At 39.6% G+C, this 20,315-nt stretch overlaps 2 protein-coding genes across 2 annotated transcripts in view; both read left to right on the top strand.

Annotated features, from left to right (window-relative positions):
* The window catches only part of Vdup1 (arrestin family protein Vdup1), a 178,941-nt gene that overhangs the window by 27,482 nt on the left and 131,144 nt on the right, over positions 1-20,315 (top strand). The gene's annotated exons all lie outside the window — the stretch shown is intronic.
* Positions 13,462-19,848, top strand: LOC137233743 (uncharacterized). Its single transcript, XM_067757074.1, has 2 exons — positions 13,462-19,502; positions 19,567-19,848. Exon 1 carries the CDS (start codon positions 14,761-14,763, stop codon positions 17,560-17,562), a length of 2,802 nt encoding a protein of 933 aa, XP_067613175.1. The 5' UTR covers positions 13,462-14,760; the 3' UTR covers positions 17,563-19,502; positions 19,567-19,848.

Below are 20,315 nucleotides of genomic sequence, written 5' to 3'. Positions count from 1 at the left end.
GATATTTTGTGCTGTATTTTTCTTGTAGGATTGTCCCTCCAAGCTTGGGCCTCGTCCAATTAGGGACATTATACTTCCTAGTAAATAATATCAAATCGGATTTTTCTGCGTTGGCGGTTAATCCGACTTCAAATGCCCAGGTCTGTACTCAGGGCCGTAGAGAGAAAATCAGGGCCCGGGACTAAACAATTTACGGGCCCCCATAAAAATCCACTAAAAAATTTGATTAATTTGAATTAATGACGTCTCTCTCATGAATCATTATTGGTGGATTACATCGAAAAAAAAAAAAATGTTGCCACATCAACTAAATGATTTTTGGACTAAGAGCTGAAAATAAAATTAACACAGAATATTTACTATTTATACTGTTTTATTGTAAAGTAGAAATAAAATTCTCTTTTAACAGCCACATAATAAGTTTCTTTTTGATCTGCTAAATTTTTGAAATTTGTTTAGTTTTTCGTGATTCCATCCTATCATATATGTAAACATCTAAAACAAGTGCCGTACAATCTGTGTCACATCAGGGTATCACTCGATCAGGTGAACGTACATATACTTTTGCTCGTGAACAAAAAGCCAATAAATTGGAACCACAGCAGTGACCTGTGTTTGCTGTTCTTGCTGCCGGTGAAAGCCACAACAACTACTGCATTGCCCGCGCACACATAACGTGTATTTTTGGATAGTTTCTTTTTTGGTCCTTATTGAAAATGGCTCTGACCTCCACTAAGCGTCGCGGTGAAGCAATGAATAATGAGATGGAAGTTATCAAAGCTCCTCGCATCAGTGAATCCTCCCCGAGCCTCATCCGAAGTATTGATCAGCGCATCCTTAAAAATAACGAGTTTATAACGAAACAAATTCTAGACTCTGAAAAAAGACTTATTGAGTTTGTCTGCAAAAAGATAGAAGAAAAATTTGAAAGCTTAAAGTTAGAGGACAAATTCGTGGGCTTATAGCAGGATTTAAATGAGCTGAACGATAAAGTATCTCGTCTGGACGCTGTATTTGATCGTTTAGGACATCTCGAGGAAGAAGTTTCTCGTCTGGAGACAGCACTCGTGCGCATTGGGCATCTGAAGGATGAAATATCCGCCCTAAAGGTAAAGCTGACCACACAAGAGAGCGAAAGAGAAAACCAAGTAGCTGCTTGCGACGTCCGGGTTCATGGTATCCCAGCTGAGGAAGGGGAAAATCTCCAAAGCATTTTCCACCATTTGTGTTTCACATTGAACTTGCAGCCACCCCCCATAAACAGCATCTTTCGGTCTCGGAAATTACGCGACAGTGTCACTGATCCAACCATCGTCATAAGGTTCAAGTCTCCATCCGACAGAAATACCCTCCTAAAAACAATTTCGAGCTTCAGGCGTCCGGACCCTGAAAATAAAAGTAAACGAGGGCTCCGTCTAGTAGATGTGGGTATAAACTCCGAAGCTCCGTTTTACGTAAATGCATCGCTGACGAAACGGAATTATGAAATATACAAGGCAGCGATCCGCCTTAAAAGAAGGAAAAAAGTAGCCGCTGTCTTCACAATCAGAGGCATAGTTCACATAAAGCGTAAAGCCAACGATAACCCCGAAAAAATCCCTAGCTTGGAGTCACTCAAGGACCTTGAGAATTCAAGCCCAGATGATGGTAGCTCCTTTCGAGACGAATCCATTAATCGATCTACTAATGCACAGAACGGGCTTCCACGTATTTAGTGTAATAAGTATATTACGTATACGTCATTTCTTTCCTTTCTGTCTCTTTTCCTCTTTCACCTTCATATGCCATAGCAAATTGCATTTAACCAAAAGCAGTGCAAAGCTTATTGCCAAACCTTTTTATATCTCTGGTGCTAAATTATTATAAGTCCCCAAGTTTCAAAGACTGCTCTCGAACGTTGCTGCGCATACTTAGCAGGCGTGCGAAAGGTATAAATATCATACACATCAACGCGCAAAGCCTCTATAGAAAACTTGATGAGTTAAGATATCTTTGCGTGGCCTCCGATATACTAGATATTATCTGCATCTCCGAGACCTGGTTTTCTTCACGCCATAACGATGAGGTAGTGAAACTAAATGGCTATCGACTTTTCAGAGCTGACAGAAGTGGTCATGGTGGTCGTGTCGCTATATATGTTAAAAGTAGTTTGTCCTGTAAATTACGTTGTAGTTCTTGTACCGGTGATTCTGTAGAATTTGTGTTCGTTGATGTTTTTTCATCAAAGGGTGATAAGCTCCTTGTCGGCTGTGCATACAGACCTAATCGCCAAGTAAATTTTGCAGACTTTACTGATTTTCTGCAACCTCTACTCTTAAGTTACGAAAATATAGTCCTAGCTGGTGACTTCAATAGCAACCTGCTCACAGATTCAAGTCTTAAGCTAAGTATGGAATCTCTGGGACTCTTCTCGGCTAACATTACCATACCAACACATTTTATCAACACTAGTTCCTCTTTGCTAGACCTTTTCTTTGTAAACGACTCAGAGAAAGTACTTCTTTACGATCAGCTGTCTGCTCCCAATTTTTCTAAACACGACCTCCTATTCATTACTTACAACTTTCAAAGGTTGTTTACACCGAGCTCGTTTACATATCGTGACTTTAAAAGTATAAATTATAGTGCACTTGCTGAAGCAGTGGAGTCTGTCGACTGGAGATTGATTCGAACGATGGCATCGGTGGATGAGCAAACTAAATTCCTTCAAGACAGCATAAATAAGCTCTTCGACGACCACGTTCCTACGAAACTTAAGGTGACGAAACACAATAGCAATCCATGGTTTGACGCCAGTATTATGCATCTAATTCACTTGCGTAATCTTGCTTATTCCCGGTGGAAAAGATACAGAACTGTGGAAATGCACATGCGCTTCAAAGCTGCACGAGTCACTGCCAATAAAGCCATAATATCAGCTAAAGTACATTTCTACGAAAATAAGTTCAGCACCGCTTTAAATTCAAAAGAAACTTGGAATAGGATCAAGAAAATTGGAATTGGCAAATCCAAGGCCGTTCTCTCAGGCCGATAGCCATACTGCCTTTTCTTTCGAAGGTCGTTGAGCGCATCCTACATGGGCAGATCGCCACATATGTGCATGTAAATAAACTTTTAACGGACCATCAGTCCGGTTTCAGACCAAAAAGGAGCTGTACTACGGCACTTATTTCTGTGGTAGAAGATATACGGGAGCGCATAGATGATAACTTTACGGCTTTCCTAACCCTTCTTGACCACTCTAAAGCCTTTGACTCTGTTGGCTATACCCTACTATGTAAAAAGCTGGAAAACATGTTTAATTTTTCCAGTCATGCAACCAACCTAATCAGATCTTATCTAGACGGCAGAACGCAGGCAGTATGTGTAGATAATAGAAAGACGTTTCGCGTGGTGTACCCCAAGGGTCAATCCTTGGTCCTTTGTTGTTTGTATTGTACATTAATGACCTGCCTCGTGTTCTTAAGTATTGTGACGTCCACATCTATGCTGATGATGTTCAATTGTATACGTGCTGTCCTGTTGATTGTACGAGTTTATGTATAAGTAACTTGAATCAAGACCTTAGTCAAATAGGTGCATGGTCTTCCATGAATGGTTTATGTCTAAATCCTAGAAAGTCGAAGTGCATTGTTATCCGTAGAAAGCCGCTAGCTACAAATGGCTTAAACAATATTATGTTTGAAAATTCTGTTATAGAATATGTTGACACAGCAAGAAATCTTGGCATAGTTTTTAACAAAACATTGTCCTGGAGAGACCATATCTTTAGAACCGTAGGAAAAGTGTACGGTATGCTCCGTACACTGTGGTTGACACAGTATTTCACTCCGCTACATATTCGACTACTTTTATCCAAAGCGTACTTAATACCTACGCTCCTCTACGGCTGTGAGATTTTTTCTAACTGTGACGCTGTGAGTAAAAAGAAGCTTAATGTTGCCTACAATAACATTGCTAGATACGTTTACGGGCTGAATAGACTTGATCACGTTTCCTGTTATTCTGCAAAGTTGCTAGACATTTCTTTTGACAACCTCTTAAAGTTTAGAACACTTATTACCTTGCATAAGATAATCTACACGAAGGGGCCTTATTACCTATATCGAAGGCTTCAATTTCTTCATTCTACGAGGTCAATGGTTCTTGCACATGTTAAACACCGTATGCTAATTTCCGAACGCCAATTCTTCGTTACTTCGATCCGTCTTTGGAACTCCCTTCCAGCCAGAATAAGACAAATAAGTAATGCACTGCATTTCAAAAAAGAATTAATCTTGTTCTTTAATTAACTCACCTCTCCTTCTTCAACTGACTCTCTTTACTGATCTTCTATCCGTTTTTCTTGCCACCTCCTATTTCCTCAAAGGATAGAACCTAATATTATTACTGTACTACCTACCCTTGCAATGTCCCCTTTACTCTTATTTCTGTTCTGCGTCCCTAGGCTAAGCTCTTTAAAATTTATTGTAACCATTAAGTCTTATTTTACAAGTTATCTTTTGTTTATCTAAGTTATTGAAACATTTCTTGAATTTTCGCCTTTGTTCTGTCACTGTTCTGACTAGCACTATAAAATAATTTTGTCAAATTGTTGTGTTAGGAAAAAATTTAATAAAATACAAATACAAATAATAATATTGTTTCAAATAATCTTTTCTAGTTATTTGGTAACATTTTAATACATTTCTGATAAATTAAATGATGATTATAAATTTTGATTATTCAATATAGAAGGTTCGGATATCAAAGAGTGGCTTTTCTTGCTTTTTTCGCTGCAAATTTTTTTATAATAATATCAAAATTTAACTGTCTTGCCAAAACGGATTCAACACAAAGCGTCCTGAAACTCGCTCTTGAGATGAACACGATTTATGAAAGTTTTTGATTCTTGCAAGGACGCTGAAAGAACGTTCTGTACTAGCTACAGTGGCAAGTATAGAGCAACACCAATGTTGGAGAAAATTGTATACAGATTTTGAACATAGATGGCATTTAGGAATTCCAATTCCACAGACCTTTATCAAAATTTGCTTCGTAAATGTGTTTCAAGCGAATTATTTCGTATTCTAAGCTTTGAGAAACGTCCGAATATATTTTGCAGCGCTCGCCCGAACCGTAGTTTCATCCATTTCTTCAAATTACCACAAAAAGGAAAACGTCATTCAAATTTCTCATAACTGCAAATCGCTCAGTAATGACAGTGATTACCGAATCAACGATCACCAAGAATGTATTGTTTTTAAAATCAGACTCTGCATCATCCGTAATCATCTCATTTCCATTATCTTCAAAACGTCGTTTGGGTTTTCTATTTCGAATGTCCGGAAACTTTGGCGAAATGTTCAATTGAATTACAACTGTTTTGCATTCGTTTAAAATTGTTTCCAATTGGTTCCTGATCAACTTCAAATCACCTAATAAGGCATCTAGATGTTGAGGTCCCATCTATGGTGGCGTCTTTAGCTTAGAGTACGACATTTCTTTCATTAATGGTAGTCAGTATTTTGGACCAAATTGAGGACAGCAAAACACATTCGAACCTTTTGATGTAACATCTCTGTATGCTTGTGCAGTAAAATTTAGCTTAAGTAATGCGTTTAGTGCTTGTGTTAATCCTGGAACATGGTTTGCGAATGGTCATGATTTCCTCAATTCTAGCCGACCACCTAGCGTCTGAAAGACTGTGAATAGAGCTCGGTACATTTAAATTTTTTTTTGAGGATGTACCATGTTTTTGTTGTTGTTGTTGTAGCGATAAGGACACTCCCTGAAGGCCTTGGGGATTGTTATCGAGTAGATGGTCCTTTGCCGTATGCAAATCCGGTACGTTCCGGTACCAAGCCCGACCATCTCTGGAATGATTTGCTATGGCCACATGCGACCTTCTAGGCCATCCCGTCCGTCTGAGGATGTCCCATCGTTGTGGACTGCTGCTGAAAAGAGTAAAACATTTTTGTACAACTCCGAAGAAAGTAATTGCAGCCGTACAATATTCTGCAGCATCAACACCACATAAATTGAGACTGTGGGTTGCACAAGGCGAGTAATCAGCATTCGAGTTTTTGTGGAGAATGTGACGTAGTGCTCCGTTGTAAGCTCCTTTCATATTGGCGCCGTTATCGTACCCTTGTGCACGACAATCTTCAATCAAGTATGGCAAATTAGATCAGCGATTCTCTTACCAGTTTTTTGGTTACAATTCCGAAAGCCAAAAACCGTTCTTGAATTGTAAAATTTGTTGCTTTCGAATTGAAATGGAGTTAGCGCAAAATGAGCGTATTCAACGTGACTAGCATCAGGCATAGCATCAGTGATAATAGCAAAAAACCTGGCTTTATAAACTCGTTCTTAATGTCCGTGGAAAGATAGTGAACTTGTAAACGTTTGTGCTGCTGTTGTGAAATCCTAACTTTCTCCAAATGATCTCTAAGTATCGGATCATAATGGCTTATGAGTTCTAAGATGCTCAAAAAATTTCCATTGTTTCGTTCACCAAGATATATACTTGGCCTCTTTCACCCAAAAATAAAATAGTGTCCAAAATTCTATATAAAATTTCTTTCCACTTTTGAGTTTCAGTGATTAGCTGTTGTTGTTGTTGTTGTTGTTGTAGCGATAAGGTTTCTCCCCGAAGGCTTTGGGGAGTGCTATCGATGTGATGGTCCTTTGCCGGATACAGATCCGGTACGCTCCGGTACCACAGCACCATAAAGGTGCTAGCCCGACCATCTCGGGAACGATTTATGTGGCCACATTAAACCTTCAGGCCATTCCCTCCCTCCCCACCCCCAAGTTCCATGAGGAGCTTGGGGTCGCCAGAGCCTCGTCTGTTAGTGAAACAGGATTCGCCGCGGATAGGTGAGGTTGACAATTGCGTTTGGAGAAGCTATATATTGCGCTGGCAACCTGAAGGGTTGAGCTACACAGCCCCTTGAATTTGGTATTTTAGTCGCCTCTTACGACATGCATACCTACCGTGGGTATATTCTGATCCCCTAGCCCGCTGGGGTGTGATTAGCTGTTCATTGATAAGCGTATCAATTGTAGCCTCCTTTTGAATTACATTTTGTAAAGATCGCCATTGAATATAACATTTAATGTGATCTTGAGTATTTTCGTGTGCTGGCAGTTTATCGTATAGCTTCTTCCACACCTGGAATCTCGAAAATCCTCCAGGTTAACGAATTTTGGGTCGATTTAAAGTATTGGTGCTTAACAGACGACAGTCACGCTTCACTTTCTCCCATTTGGCAAGATTCTGTTTGATGACCTCGACGAATTATTTCGTTGACTTCTTCAGATCGCAAAAACTCATCATTCACGGTACCAATGTCGAAGTCGTTTAAATAATCTGGACTTTGATACAGAGTTGGTGGTATTGTTGGAAGACTTTTTGAAGATGAACCTTCATCAGTGTCACCACGAAACTACGATTTCGGATTCATGTAAACATACATTTTTGTTTGATGTTTTCATTGTCTCCTCACTGTTCGAATGCCCAGGCAAAAAATCATTATCAATAGTCGTGATATCAGGATAGTGTGCATTTACACAGTCACTTTAGTTTACTTTAATCCATTGATTACAAATAACGGTAATTTTTATTTTCCGCTCAGAAAATAACATTGTTTTTCGAGTTTTTTTATGTCGCTTGAAAAATAACCGTTAGTTTTCGAGCGAAATTAAAACGAAATGAAGAAATTCGTTGCTGTGAAGTATTTTCAAAGTAGTCTAATAAAGACCATTTTGCATTATTGAATATTGGAGTTATTTATTCTACAATTTAGCGATACGAACGTTAGAAGAGGGTGTAAAATAAGCGGAGTTTCCCTAAATTCGTTACAATATAATAAGAGACGTCACTCGTTACTTTGCATAATGTTTTTGGTTAGGGGAATCGTGTGTTTATTTTTCCAACTTTATTTAATTAATTAATTAAATAACTCTCTTTCCAAAAATCACATTTGCATAAGGTGCCTACACGACATGGATAAATGCGACATAATTAAAAATGTCCCTCATAGAAAACATTAGGCATCAATTTTTTAAATTTCCAGCGAGTTACTCGCCCCTCGTAACAGACTGGTGGCTCTATTATATTTATCCTCTTTGGGTTAGCTATATATTCATTTTCAATTTCCATTTGTTTTGCTGTGGGTAAAATCAGCCTTGGTCACTATTTCATGATCACGGTTGCCACACCACATCATTTTTCTGGACAAAAATTACTTTTGAAAAAACAAATGAAGGACCAATATTTTTAAAATGTCTCAAAAAAATTATTTATATAGGCCTTCGCGAATTTCAGTCCCTACATCGCATTAATGTGTTAATATTTGGCTGCAGTAATACAATCACGCCAGGAAATCTCCATTATTTTGAGAATTGTGGTAGTTGATGGAGCCTATCTTCCTCCGGTCCGAAATTCGGTTAATGAAGCAGAAATTCTTTGAAAGTCGAGGGCTCGTACTTTATGAACAATGTGGAGAGTTGCTTAAATGTGGATAAACTTTTAGTATTTTCAGCTAAGATAACTAATGAAAATAGTCGTGAATTAGCCTAATTGACACATTTATAATGTTTCAAAACCTGTATAAGAGCTTTTAATACACGACCCGAAAACAGGTTGTTTAGGGTTCACAATAAGCGTAAGTTTTTCATGAAACATAAACTTTCTCATCAAGATCAATAAAAAATGAGGGTTTTCCCAAAACAAAGTGAACACATGTATAATTATTTAACTGGAATTTAAGCTTAACTTATTGCTCTTGCTGGTTCAAGACTCTGGCGGCGCCGTGGTGTAGTGGTAGCGTACTCCGCCTACCACACCGAGGATGCTGGGTTCAAGACCCGCGCAACAGCAACATCAAAACTTAAGAAAAAAGTTCATTCAATTACAAAAAAGCATTTCTAAGCGTGGTCGCCTCTCGACAGTGGTTTGGCAAACACTCCGAAAAGTTTGTGCCATTAAAAACCTTCTCAGTGAAAATTCATCTGCCTTCCAGGTGCCGTTCGGAGTCGGCATAAAAAATTAAAGCCTCGTCCCGTATATTTGTAGGAAAAACTAAAACGGGGCAAGATGCAAACTTGAAGAGCAGCTCAGCCTAAATATTTTCTGAGATGAATCGCGCCATGTTTATATTTGTTTTTATTTATTTTTTATCACGTTGCAGGCCTGCTTATTCAGTCGTTTATCTGTCAATTTAGCAATGTCTGGCTCCGTCTTAAATGCTATGATAATTATTTCTTTGTGCTAAAAAATCTGAGAACGTGTGTTAAGTTATCCTATTGCCCTACTGTGAAAAAGATATTCACATATAAAAATAAATCTTTTATTTCATAGCTTTGATATCGGCTGACACTTCGGCCAAAAAGCCGCGTGAATATCCAAATAGAAACTTAAAACTTTTTAGAAAATTCAGGAAAATTCCGCGAATTTTCATTGAATTTTCAGCTTTTCGGTAAGAATTTTTAGAGTTTTTCTGAGAGATAAATTTTAAAAATTCTTACTGAAAGCTAAAAATTTACCTGAAAATTCGCAGAATTTTCCCGAATTTTCTAAAGTCTTAAGTGCATATTTGGATGGTTGGTGTTATATAATAATACATATTTTGATAAAAATATCAAAATAATGAAGGTCGAAGCAAAACTTAGTAAAAACTGGAAAAATCTGAGCGATGATGACTTTTGTAGATGAGTGCAGATATGTATGTGTGTTTGTATGAAACATTTTAAGGTAACTTTATCTTACTTTAAAAGTTGCCTTAAATCGTCCCCCCCCCCCCCCCTCCCCCTCCCAAATCGTGCTGGATCCGTCCCTGACTGAGGCCGGGATACTTGAGCATTGTTTTTTGGAATTTACATAATTCCAGAACACCCTAGGGTTTTCTTTAATGTCAGATTCAAAATTACGAACCTAGTTACCATGGAGCCTGGAGCATGGAGAATTTACATATTGCTTTTTGGTTGGGAAATTTAAGATATCCGAAGTTTTAAAGGAACTTTAAATCTTGTTTTATCTTAAAATTTGAAATTTTAGTTATTATTTTTTAAGGTAACTAGTAAATTTATGCCGCAGAAACAAATTGGCATCACAAGTAAGTTAAAGTAAAGCAGTATGTATTATATGGTATACCAGCACACTAGTTTGATTATATCGAATGACTACTCTATTGAGATTTTTGGGGATCCTTATAGCTCATGCTTGAGACTATGCTTTTATCTATATTCACTGCTGGGGTAAAGATAGCCATGAATTTGACCATATTGGTTTGCCTGTTTCTCTGTTTTCAGTGACGGGCCCCTTCTTTGTAGTCATGTGTTCAGAAATGAGAGAAGTGATTAAAGACAGAGTTTGGTCGTTCGTCTGGGAGCTTAATGGCTGTGGCTCAAGATATTTCATCACTAGCCTCTTTTGTCGTACCCCAGAGCATGGTGGAACCAGGAACAGGGGACGGCCGGAAAAATGCTGATTTGTATTTTTTTAATATGATTTGACACTTCCGGCGCAGTAGAATTTTCACATTAGTCCATAGATCTACAAAAGCAAAGAACATGGAATTTTTATTTACCTTTGTATACATATATGTATATCACCGTGTTGACACTTATATGCTTCCGCCATTACCCAGAGATTAATTTTACTCACGAATGGCCCAAACCTGTCCTTGTAAATTGTTTGCATCTCTCAAATACTCACGATACGTCAAATTTTAAGAGGATACTGTGATTATGATTTTAAGCTTTGAGAGCAGCTCAAATCAATTTCCTCATGAACAGTGCACGGACTGTACCACTTTATTGGTAGATCTACCAACTTTTTAGCCCATTTTCATTTTCTACCACTTCTACCATCAAAGCCCAAAAATCTACCAACATTTCAACATATTTGCATTGCAACCAAATACTAAGATCATTAGGTAAACGTATTTAATTGCCGATCACACCAAAATAACATTAAGAGCTGAGACTAACCAAACGAACCAATTTTGAAAAAATTGTGCACAAATTCAAACAAGAAATAAATTTGTTTATGAACATTGGGAATTCATACAAGTGAAAAATCTTTATATTCCTCCATTGCCATACTTACCTGTCAAAGAATTGCTGACAGGGAGAACGGCTCTCGCGAATGGTTAGAGAATGGAAGAAAGGTTTGTTTTTTTTTCTAGCGGTTAATAAATTGAAGTGCCGATATTGATTTTTAAAATCTAGTTAATAGAGAAAATATGAGCATCCAGTTTAGCAAAGATTGTAAAATTTGTAACTAATGCAATGTACCGGTCGTCTACAAAAATGTTTGAAAAACTATTGAGCAAATTATTTGCATAACGAAGCCCGCTTGCCAGAAGCATGAATGTGCCAAAATGAAAATGTTGGGAAATCGGGTTTCAAAGTTTATTGCACTCTCATGATTAGAATAATCAGTTTCTAGTGTAAAAATGTACTTACATATATATTGTACTCACACTATGCTCTTTTAACTGAGATAATTGTTCTGCTCGCATCCCTTCTATTCTCCGAGATTTAGCATATTCATTTTTCTGTCAACAAAATCTTAAAAAGCTGATATATTTTGTTGCGGCGCCCGTAAAACAATACGCCGGCGTTAGTGTCATCGCAAACCGGCTGTGCCTTTCGCTTACTTCTATTCCCATTCATTCGCTGTCAAGTTACTGCGCTCTCACACGATATTTATATTTACGTTCAATAGCGGAAAACAGCGAGTTCCGCTAATTTCTATATATTTTGTTATATTAAATTCATTTTAAGGGAATAGTTCCGCTAGTCGCTTCTTTCGATATATAAGCCAAGAAAACTTAAAATTGTATTCTTTTAAGTGTTTGGGTGTTAAGCTAAACACAAGTGTAAGTTTACTCATTAAATTAAATGTGAGCCTTGTATATAAATAATCGCTAAATAAATTTGCAGATTTTAGTGCGTTTGTATCATCACTGAAAATACGTTTATTTATTTCGCACCTGGCGCTACAAAACTAAAATACTTTTGCTTAGGCAATATATTGAGCAATTTCGGCGAAGTTTGGTTTAAAAGCCTACAGAAGTTTGCAATTGTCACGGTTCAGCCACAATACAATTTGTGTAAGCGGAGCTCCTGCGGTACCATAACCTCAACTTTAACTTGGGCTGGAAATGTCGGACGAAGAACAACTGGCGGCTGCTAAAGCAACAGAACTACCTAGCGCAACCTTGCAAAATCGCAATACTGCTGCTTCTACCACATTGGCTGCGTCAACAGGTATAAACGCCTCGACCGGCGCCCCAGCATCAGCAACTGGCAGCGCGCCCCCAGAGGCACACATATCAACAGAGGCACATGTTTCAACGGTAGGTAACTTACAGCCAGGTTCTTCCCAGCAGGTCACCGCTTCAACGCCGCGAGTTTCTACAGGTAACACTATTCCAAGTTTTATGCCAAATCAGAATTTAAACCCTGATATGTCACCACTGATATGGCGGCCACCGTGGTGTGATGGTAGCGTGCTCCGCCTATCACACCGTATGCCCTGGGTTCAACTCCCGGGCAAAGCAACATCAAAATTTTAGAAATAAGATTTTTCAATTAGAAGAAAATTTGTCTAAGCGGGGTCGCCCCTCGGCAGTGTTTGGCAAGAATTCCGGGTGTATTTCTGCCATGAAAAGCTCTCAGTGAAAACTCATCTGCCTTGCAGATGCCGTTCGGAGTCGGCATAAAACATGTAGGTCCCGTCCGGCCGATTTGTAGGGAAAATCAAGAGGAGCACGACGCAAATTGGAAGAGAAGCTCGGCCTTAGATCTCTTCGGAGGTTATCGCGCCTTACATTTATTTATTTTTTTTTTTATGTCACCACTTCGCTCACGCTCTGGTATCTTACGTCTGGCGCCACCCCAAAAACGACCGAGAATTCCTCGTGCCGTAAGTAATAATGCTAATAAGGAAAGAGGTCCGCAAGTGACTTGGGCACCCCCGGCACCCACCACGGACAATAGGGCGCAAAATCTTAGTGCGCAGTTTACTCTTGACATAGAGAACAATATTGTTAGTAGCGCCTCACGCGGCACGCAAGGTGCGCCTCGAAACTTTAACGCACCCTCCTCATCCACCTCGTTTAGATTCGGAGCCAACTTCCAACCAGCTACGCAAAATTACTCTGTAGCTCATTCTCAGGTTAGTGACAGCCGTGATACGGCACAACACGCCAACTTATTTGCGACAATGGGTACGCAAATAAATCCTACAACTTTCGGCAATCACATACTGCAAAATAATGTCGCCTCTTCGAATACTACGTTTTCCAATGTATCTGTTCCAAATCTGATGGCATCTGCCGCAATAACTCAAGGTCATCTTCCGCACCATTTCACTTCTACGCGCGTACCAAACGCATTACCCAATAATAATTTTGGCAGTTATACAGCGCCAACAACTTCATTTAATGTGGCCAATACAACTTTTCCCTTTCCACTAAACTCATTAGAAGACATAAATTTATCTACATCGCACGTAGCTGCACGTCAGGTAATATCCAAGGACCTACCAACCTTTTCTGGCAACCCCGAAGAGTGGCCGCTCTTCATAACTAATTTTGAACAGTCGACGATAAGGTGTGGCTTCACAGACCAAGAAAATTTAATTCGGTTGCAAAAATGTTTAAAAGGTCCAGCTTTGGACGCCGTAAGGGAAAAGTTAATGATGCCTAGTACTATATCCTTCGCCATAGAAACACTACGCATGTTGTATGGGCGTCCGGACGTTATCCACCAGACTCTTCAAAAGAAATTAAGACAGCAACCCGTTGTCAAAACTGAAAATCTGAATACCTTAGTTAACTTTGCCCTGGCCGTGCAAAATTATCGAGCTACAATCAGCCCGATTCTAAACAAAAATTCCGTGCGAGTTTTTTCCCTTCTCCCATTCCTCGTATTCTAAATAAAAATTCCTTGTGAGTTTTTTCACTTCTCCCTTTCCTCCTATTCTGAACAATGTTCGAAAAAGCGGAAACCGGTTACGGGAGAAAAGTAGGTATTATGAATGTGAGGGAGAGGGAGATTTCTCTGCCATTTCATAGGAGTTTTTTCACTAGTTAAATTAAAGGGAATGCATCAAAATAGTTAAAGGAAATTGGTTATTTTAAGAAAGAACACTTATTTGTACAAATTTGTGCTAAAATATGTATTTACATTCTACCACAATATTTACAACAACCACAATATTCTTTATTTTAAGTCGAAAAGTATATCATAAGCAACGGAAGAGCTCTTTGTATATTTGATGCAGCCATCCAGAAATTGCGCAAGGATTTTTTAAGGCTTAATTAGATTTTGGCATATGGCGAAAGGCGAACTCAACTCGACGTGGCCGCCAGAAAATTGCTTTGCAGAATGAAAGCAGACAACTTCGGCGGATTTGTGTTATCCCGCCGTCTTCTTCTTATGCTCCTCTGTTGATGTTGCTGTGGCACCAATTCATTACTCATTTCAGTAAATACCACATGAAATGCAATAATGTGCATTGTTTATATCTTATTTCTTAATTTCAAACAAATTCGCAACAATAATTAAACTTTTAAATTTTTTAAACAAAATAAGAAATGCGCAACGAAATTTCAATTGACAAAACAGCTGACTTCGAAAATTCGAAATTCCTATTCCCCAATTTTTCTTATCCCTAGGAGAAAAGAATTGGAGGAATTTTTCCACGGGAATAAAAAAATCCGCGAGAAAAAAATTCCGCGAGAATATTTAGAATTGGTCTGAATGCAAGCCATTGGTCTAGAGGATTACCTGAACGATCCTATGCTCCTGAATGATTTGATAAGCAGACTTCCATGCGACCTTAGGTTGGATTGGGGTAAACACCGTATGTCTCACGCGCGAGTTGATATAGCACTATTTGACGAATGGCTGTTCAATCTTGCCACCTGCGCTAGCCAAGTTACACCTATCGAGCATAGTAATGCGTCACTTTATTCTAGTGAGGAAAGAAAAGGACGTCGTAAAACATCTAGAGAGAGGGTTATGCTTCATGACTTGAGACGCTCGGAAGTAGAAAACTGTCCTAGGTGTTCAAAGACTCATACCCTATCGGATTGCGGGGAATTTAAAGCGATGAGTATAGACATGATGTGGAAATTTATTAGGGACAACAAACTATGTATAAGATGTTTCAAACGGAATTTCGTGCGGCGCTGTAATTCTAAAAGGAAGTGTACTGTTGATGGCTGCAAAATGCCGCATAACATACTCCTTCATTCACCTCATGGCAACATTAGACCCCTACAAGTTTCTGAGCCCAAGGATAACCTTTCTCGTAATCAAACAGTCTTGTTTCATGCCAAGGAAAAAAAATGCGCCATATTCCGCTATATAGCAGTTACACTTCAAGGTAAACTAGGTTCACAACTCGGCCTTGACGGAGCTAAGGAAGAACTCTGCCTTCAATGGACCGGCGAGGTTACTCAAAACGAAGCTAACTCAAAGTACGTTGCGCTGCATATTTCTGCTCGAAGTCCAAGCTCAAGAAAGTTCCTTATAAAGGGGGTCCGCACAGTAACTAGTCTTAATCTACCTATTCAAACACTCGAGGGCAGCGCTATAATGCGTAGAAATCATTTGAAGGATTTGCCAATGGAGCCATATATTGGAGCGCAAGCTCGCATTCTTATCGGTCTCGATAACATTAAGCTTGGTGTACCAATACAAATTCGCGAGCAGGATGGAGACGACTTAATAGCAGCGGAGTGTAAGCTAGGGTGGTCCGTTTGTGGGCGTAACTATGTAGGCGGAACTTTTCACCAACGCGTAATGCACGTTTGTACATGCAGTTCTGATAGCAGTATTGAGGAGCTAGTTAAGTCACACTATGCCGTCGAATCAATTGGTATAAAAGAAGTACCCACCTTACTTTCTAAGGAAGACGAACGTTCGCAGCGTATAATGGATTTAACCACGAAATATTTACCGAGTGATAAACGATGGGAAACTGGTCTCCTTTGGAAGCATGACTATATTCATTTGCCTGAGTCCCAACCCATGGCTATGCGGCGGCTACTGTGTCTCGAGAAAAGGATGGCAAAGGATCCAAACTTGAAGTCATTTCTAGTAGATACCATTAAACAATATGAGGAGAAGGGCTATGTAAGAAAACTGCGCGATGGGGAAGTTCTGGCCGGTCCAAAATCTTGGTATATACCAATATTTACTGTCACCAACCCTCGCAAAAATAAAACCAGGTTAGTTTGGGACGCAGCTGCTGCTGTAGGAAAGACCGCCTTAAACTCTGTCCTTTTAAAAGGCCCAGACCTAATGAAGTCGTTGTTGGGTATTCTCATCAGGTTTCGCGAAAAGCCTATAGGATTGTGTGGTGATATCCGTGAGATGTTTCACCAGATACGCATTAGACAGGAGGATCAAACTGCTCAGAAGTTTTTGGGGCGTGAAGGTGACACATCCAAGCAACCAAACGAGTACGTCATGCAAGTAATGACATTTGGGGCAACTTGTTCTCCATCGCTAGCTAACTACGTGAAGAATAAAAATGCTGCCCGCTTTGAAGCCGAGCTCCCATGCGCTGTTAAAGCGATCTTGGATAACACCTTCGTAGATGATTGGCTTCAGAGTGTGGAAACTGAAGACGAGATGATCGAATTGGCCAAGACAGTACGTTTCATTCACTCTGACGGAGGGTTTGAAATGCGAAGCTGGAAATCTAACTCCAGGAAAGTTTTATTGGCTATAACAGGGCAGTCCACACAGAATGACAAGTATATCGAAGAACCACTCTCTCGGCATGAAAAGGTACTTGGTATGTGGTGGTCACCCGCAGAATACGTTCTAACATTTTTCGAAAATTTTCCTCAACAAATTTATGATGAAAACCATATACCAACAAAGCGTCAAATGTTATGTATCATAATGACTGTATTCGACCCTTTAGGACTTTTAGGTTTCCACATCATCTCTGCAAAGATTTTGATGCAAGAAGTATGGCGATCAGGCGTTTCATGGGACGAGCCTGTACGTATAGAGCAGAAAGATAAATGGTGGAAGTGGATACGATGCATGCCGGCAATCGCAAAGATCCGGGTTCGTCGGTGCGATCCATTAGTAAGTGGTGGAGAACGAATCCAGCTACATACCTTTGTCGATGCCAGTGTAGACGCGTACGCGGCCGTAGTATACCTCCGAGAAGAGAAAGGGTCAATCGTCAGTTGCTGCTTGGTTGCGTCTAAGACCCGAGTGGCGCCGCTTAAGCCCTTATCTATTCCAAGGCTGGAACTAATGGGCGCAATACTTGGTTTGCGACTTTCAAAATTTATTTCTGAAGAGCTGTCAATTTTCATCGAAAAACGAGTATTCTGGACGGATTCAAAAAATGTTTTGTGCTGGATTAAATCAGATGCGAGAAAGTTTCATCAGTTTGTGGCGGTGCGCGTTGGCGAGATATTAGAAAATTCCAGAGTAGACGAATGGAGATGGGTACCGTCGGGGGATAACGTTGCCGACGAAGGTACAAAAATGAAACATGACATAGAATTCAATGGAGCTGCGCGTTGGTAAATCGGTCCGTCGTTTTTGTATCAAGCAGAAAAGAACTGGCCACCGACTGATGTTAACCATAATCATGATAACGATAAAGAACTGATCTGTCATGTAGGTTTAAAAACGGCCGTGAGATCATCATGGTCACTGATTAGTGTGGATCCGCAACGGTTTAGCAAATGGGAAAAAATGCGGAATGCACAAAGCTACGTGTTTATGTTTCTTCAGAAAGTCACAAAGCGAACAAATCTATCAAAACTCGCCACATTGCCTAAAATAAATGACATTGCTGGTGCTGAATGCTTCATAATTCGTTGCAGTCAAGAGGAAGTGTTCGCCGAGGAAATACACCTTCTCAGAAAACGGAAAGCAGTTCCAAAAAATAGTGCGATTTTTAAAGACTCTCCATATTTGGACGAAGATGGTATCCTAAGAGTAAAAGGAAGAATAGACGCCGTTCAACACGTACCTTGGGACACTCGCAGACCTATCATATTGCCACGTCTCCACCGTGTTTCATATCTCATAACAGAATTTTACCACCGAAAGTTTCATCATCACCACAACGAAATTGTGGTTAATGAAATGAGGCAGCGGTATTGCGTGCAGGGCTTGAGATCCTTGGTCAGAGAAACGGCAAAGAATTGTCAACTATGCCGAAACCGCAAAGCTCTACCAGCTTTCCCCGAAATGGGAAATATTCCACCAGAGAGATTTGCAGCGTACGAAAGGCCATTTACAAATACTGGTGTAGACGTTTTTGGGCCCATGGAAATAGTGATTGCCAGGCGACGAGAGAAACGCTGGGGGGTTGTGTTTACCTGTTTGACTATCAGAGCAGTGCATATTGAGGTTTGCAATTCGTTGTCCACAGATTCGTTCCTGCTCGTGTTGAAACAGTTTATGTCTCGCCATGGTGTACCAAAGTGCATATGGTCGGACAATGGAACTAATTTTCGCGGGGCCAGCCATATACTGCTAAACGAAATGGAACGGATGATATTCGGAGAGCTGGAGAGGCATCATCCTGAAATAAAATGGCACTTCATTCCGCCTATAACCCCTCATATGGGCGGTGCCTGGGAGCGCATGGTCCGATCAATCAAATCCATTTTGATGGACATTCTCCCAAAAATGGATATTCGAGAAGAGGTGCTCAGGGCAGCTTTGGCCGACGTCGAGTATACTTTGAATTCTCGTCCATTAACTTACATACCTTTGGATTACCCCGAAATGGAGGCACTAACTCCAAACCATTTTCTCTTGGGCAATTCTAGCGGCATACGAGAAAAGGACGAGCACAGCCCGTGTGTAAAAGATTTGGGTAAACATTTTAGGATATCCAGTCAAATTTCAGATCAGTTTTGGAAGAGATGGATCCGTGAGTATCTACCCTGCTTAACCAGACGAACTAAGTGGTTCCAAAAGACACCACAACCTGTTGCAGTGGGCGATGTGGTTATAATCGCAGATGACAACTTAAAGAGGAATACTTGGCCGAAAGGGGTGGTAATCGATGTTCACGCTTCCAAAAACGGGCATGTACGAAGCGCTGTAGTGAAAACCGAGGCAGGGCTGCTCACTCGACTTGCTGTAAAACTCGCAAGATTGGACGTGAAGGGTAAACCTTGCACAGAGAACTGCGCAAAGTTTACGGAGGAGGGGACGTTGCGGCGCCCGTAAAACAATACGCCGGCGTTAGTGTCATCGCAAACCGGCTGTGCCTTTCGCTTACTTCTATTCCCATTCATCCGCTGTCAAGTTACTGCGCTCTCACACGATATTTATATTTACGTTCAATAGCGGCAAAACAGCGAGTTCCGCTAATTTCTATATATTTTGTTATATTAAATTCATTTTAAAGGAATAGTTCCGCTAGTTGCTTCTTTCGATATATAAGCCAAGTAAACTTAAAATTGTATTCTTTTAAGCGTTCGGATGTTAAGCTAAACACAAGTGTAAGTTTACTCATTAAATTAAATGTGAGCCTTGTATATAAATAATCGCTAAATAAATTTGCAGATTTTAGTGCGTTTGCATCATCACTGAAAATACGTTTATTTATTTCGCACCTGGCGCTACATATTTTTTGTTAACATATCTATACAAAACAAGTAAGGAAGGCTAAGTTCGGGTGTAACCGAACATTACATACTCAGCTGAGAGCTTTGGAGACTTATGGCATCAAAAGTATTCTAGAACAATTAAATTAAAAAGGGCGGCGCCACGCCCATTTTGAAATTTTATTTTATTTTTGTACTTTGTTGCACCATATCATTACTGGAGTTGAATGTTGGCATAATATACTTATATAATGTAAAGATTTTAATTTTTTGTTGAAATTTGTCTTTAAAAAAAAAAAAAAAATTAAGTGGGCGTGTTCGTCCTCCGATTTTGATAATTTTTATTTACTACACATATAGTTATAGGATTAACGTGCGTGCCAAATTTCATCATCATATCTTCAACGACTGGCAAATTACAGCTTGCAAAACTTTTAAATTACCTTCTTTTAAAAGTGGGCGGAGCCACGCCCATTGTCCAAATCAGGCATGCTTAACCAACGAACCGATATCATTTCGTTACGATAATCAACGTTAATAAACGAAACAAAGTCATTTCATTAACGTCATTGTGACGTTCTTAACGTTAATAAACAAAACGAAATGACTTTGTTTCGTTTATTAACGTTGATTATCGTAACGAAATGATATCGGTTCGTTGGTTAAGCATGCCTGGTCCAAATATTTACTAATTTTCTATTTTGCGTC

The sequence above is a fragment of the Eurosta solidaginis genome, chromosome 5 (assembly GCF_040869045.1).
Source record: "Eurosta solidaginis isolate ZX-2024a chromosome 5, ASM4086904v1, whole genome shotgun sequence".
Classification (NCBI taxonomy): Eukaryota; Metazoa; Arthropoda; class Insecta; order Diptera; family Tephritidae; genus Eurosta; species Eurosta solidaginis.
This window is presented reverse-complemented; position numbering and strand designations above follow the sequence as displayed.

Excerpts from the sequence above, each read along its gene's own strand:
- LOC137233743 (XM_067757074.1), top strand. The coding sequence starts at position 14,761 with ATGCAAGCCATTGGTCTAGAGGATTACCTGAACGATCCTATGCTCCTG.